The 3,496-nt window shown below is 43.2% G+C and overlaps 1 protein-coding gene across 1 annotated transcript; it reads left to right on the forward strand.

The window, feature by feature from the left end:
• The first annotated feature begins 1,027 nt into the window (after nucleotides 1–1,027).
• LOC134934259 (zinc finger protein 664-like) lies at nucleotides 1,028–1,486 on the forward strand. Its single transcript, XM_063929733.1, has one exon. It carries the CDS (start codon nucleotides 1,028–1,030, stop codon nucleotides 1,484–1,486), a length of 459 nt encoding a protein of 152 aa, XP_063785803.1.
• The last annotated feature ends 2,010 nt before the right edge of the window (nucleotides 1,487–3,496 follow it).

Here is a 3,496-nt window from a genome sequence, read left to right on the forward strand (position 1 = left end):
CCCTGAATTTGTACAGCATACAAGACAGGGCCAGTGTATATTTATTTTCACTGCACCCCTGAATTTTTACAGCATACAAGACAGCGCTGGCACCCCTGTATTTTCACACCATATAGGAGGACAGTGATTCTTCCCCCTGTTCTACACAGTGACAGCCAGAACAGCAACACCCATGTACAGCTGCCGCACCCCTGACTGCACATGAAACACCAGTGACAGCCAAGACAGCACCCCTAACATCACAGGTACACAACAGTGACAGCACAGCACCCCTAGAAAGTACACACTGACCCACCTGATGCCACCAGCCACAAAGAGAGACAGATGTCTGTCTCCCCCACTCTCAAATTCCAGAGTTGAAATGGTGGGGAAGCATGGCTGTTTATATAGATTCTCGTGTTTTTTAGATTCTGACAGTGGGATGATGGTTTCTGAGTCTGGTGGGAAGTCATTAAACATTACTAGGCTGTGTGTACTATATAAGTATTGGTATCTGCTGAAGGATAACAGAGGCATCTGTCCTGCACAGCTGACTGGAAATGGGGATATAGCAATTTGACAACATACACAACTATACAAATAATGGTAATGACTGTGTCATATTTGTTAGTTTATATAAATATCTGTCATGTTCTGTAATTTAAATAACAAATGATTTTAAATCTAATTTAATTTCTAATAGGATTAATAAGAAGCAGAATTCCATAAAAGAAGACAGTATGGAAAGGGACATTGTTCTCTGATCAAGCCAAATACAGATGTAATTTCTTCTTACACCTCTGAAGGATATTTAAAAAAAAAATCATTTTCTGGAAAGAATAAATATTCAACAACTAATTTCTTTCTCATCTAATAGATTATGAGTCTCACAGGAGAGAAACCACATCTGTGCTCTGAGTTTGAAAAAATCCTTTACATATAAGTCAGGGCTTTTCACACATCAGAGGAGTCACACAGGAGAGAAACCACATCTGTGCTCTGAGTGTCCCAACGTTTTACATATAAGTCAGGGCTTCTCACGCATCAGATGAGTCACACAGGAGAGAAACCACATCTGTGCTCTGAGTGTGACAAAAGCTTTACATGGAAATCAGGGCTTCTCATACATCAGCGGATTCACACAGGAGAGAAACCATTTACATGTTCTGAATGTAGCAAATGTTTTTCCCAGAAGTCATCTCTGGTTGTACATCAAAGGAGTCACACAGGAGAGAAACTATTTAAATGCTCTGAATGCAGCCTGTGTTTTACTGAGAAACAACATCTTGTAAGACACCTGAGGATTCACACAGGAGAGAAACCCTTTACATGTTCTGAATGCAGCAAATATTTTTCCCGTAAGTCACAATTAGTTACACATCAGAGGACTCACACAGGAGAGAAACCATTTAAATGCTCTGAGTGCAGCATGCATTTTACTGAGAATCAAGATCTTGTTAAACATCAGAGAATTCACACAGGAGAGAAACCATTTAAATGCTCTTAATGCAGCAAATGTTTTTCTCATAAGTCATCTCTTCTTATACATCAGAGGAATCACACAGGAGAGAAACCATTTACATGCTCTGAATGCATCAAATGTTTTTCCTGTAAGTCACATCTTGTTAGACATCACAAAAATCATTTATAAATGCTCTGAATTCAGCAGGTGTTTCTCCAGAAAACGACATCTTTAGTCATCTTAGTCATCAGAGGATTCATACAAGACAGAACCAGTTACCCTGGTCTCATTGTGGTGGAAAGTTGTTACACAGATGTTGAGGTGGGTCATTATGACCTAGTTATATTTAATCCTGAGTTTTAATTTTTAAGGATGATTTTGGAAGATTATTAGTATATTTGGAATGGCGCACTATTGAATGAGGTATTTTGATAAAATAAAGTCATTGGGGGAAATTTACTAAGCTCCCGATTTTGACCGAGATGCCGTTTTTTCATCAAAGTGTCATCTCGGTAATTTACTAAGCACTAATCACGGCAGTGATGAGGGCATTCGTAATTTTTTGCAAGTTCAGGTAAAAAATTACGAATGAATACACCATCGGTCAAAACGCGGCTGTTTAAGTATGAATCTCGGTCATTTACTAAGAAGTGCAAAGCAAAAAAAGAACAAACACTGCCGTGAAAAATTACAACTCGTAAAAAAGTGCTAAAAAAAAACAGACCTGCTTTTTTTATTCGTGATTGGATAGGCATGCACGGATCCATGAGATCCGTGCATGTATATCAGTGGGAAGGGGTGGGAAAGTGCTTATTTTTTCAAAAAAAATTGCGTGGGGTCCCCCCTCCTAAGCATAACCAGCCTCGGGCTCTTTGAGCCGATCCTGGTTGCAGAAATATGGGGAAAAAAATGACAGGGGTTCCCCCATATTTAAGCAACCAGCATCGGGCTCTGCGCCTGGTCCTGGTCCCAAAAATATGGGGGACAAAAAGAGTAGGGGTCCCCCGTATTTTTAAAACCAGCACCGGGCTCCACTAGCTGGACAGATAATGCCACAGCCGGGGGTCACTTTTATATAGTGCCCTGCGGCCGTGGCATCAAAAATCCAAAAAAGTCACCCCTGGCCGGGGTACCCTGGGGGAGTGGGGACCCCTTCAATCAAGGGGTCCCCCCCCCCAGCCACCCAAGGGCCAGGGGTGAAGCCCGAGGCTGTCCCCCCCATCCAATGGGCTGCGGATGGGGAGGCTGATAGCCTTTGTTGTAATTGAAAAGATATTGTTTTTAGTAGCAGTACTACAAGGACCAGCAAGCCTCCCCCGCATGCTGGTACTTGGAGAACCACAAGTACCAGCATGCGACGGAAAAACGGGCCCGCTGGTACCTGTAGTACTACTACTAAAAAAAATACCCAAAAAAACACAAGACACACACACCGTGAAAGTATAATTTTATTACATACATACATACACACATACATACATACTTACCTTATGTTCCCACGCAGGTCGGTCCTCTTCTCCAGTAGAATCCAAGGGGTACCTGTTGAAGAAATTATACTCACGAGATCCAGGGGTCCAGGCTCCTCGGGAAATCCAGGGGTAATCCACGTACTTGACAAAAAAAACAAAACGGTGTCCCGACCACGAACTGAAAGGGGACCCATGTTTGCACATGGGTCACCTTTCCACGAATGCCAGAAAGCCACTCTGACTTCTGTCTAAGTGGGTTTCATCAGCCAATCAGGGAGCGCCACGTTGTAGCACTCTCCTGATCAGCTGTGTGGTCCTGTCCTCACTGACAGGCAGCACACGGCAGTGTTACAATGTAGCGCCTATGCGCTACATTGTAACCAATGATGGGAACTTTCTGCCCTGCGGTTGACCTAAAGTGACGTCACCGCTGAGCAGAAAGTTCCCATCATTGGTTACAATGTAGCGCATAGGCGCTACATTGTAACACTGCCGTGTGCTGCCTGTCACTCAGTACAGGAGCACACAGCCGATCAGGAGAGTGCTACAACGTGGCACTCCCTGATTGGCTGAAGAAACCCACTTA

Source organism: Pseudophryne corroboree, chromosome 6, assembly GCF_028390025.1.
Source record: "Pseudophryne corroboree isolate aPseCor3 chromosome 6, aPseCor3.hap2, whole genome shotgun sequence".
Lineage (NCBI taxonomy): Eukaryota > Metazoa > Chordata > Amphibia > Anura > Myobatrachidae > Pseudophryne > Pseudophryne corroboree.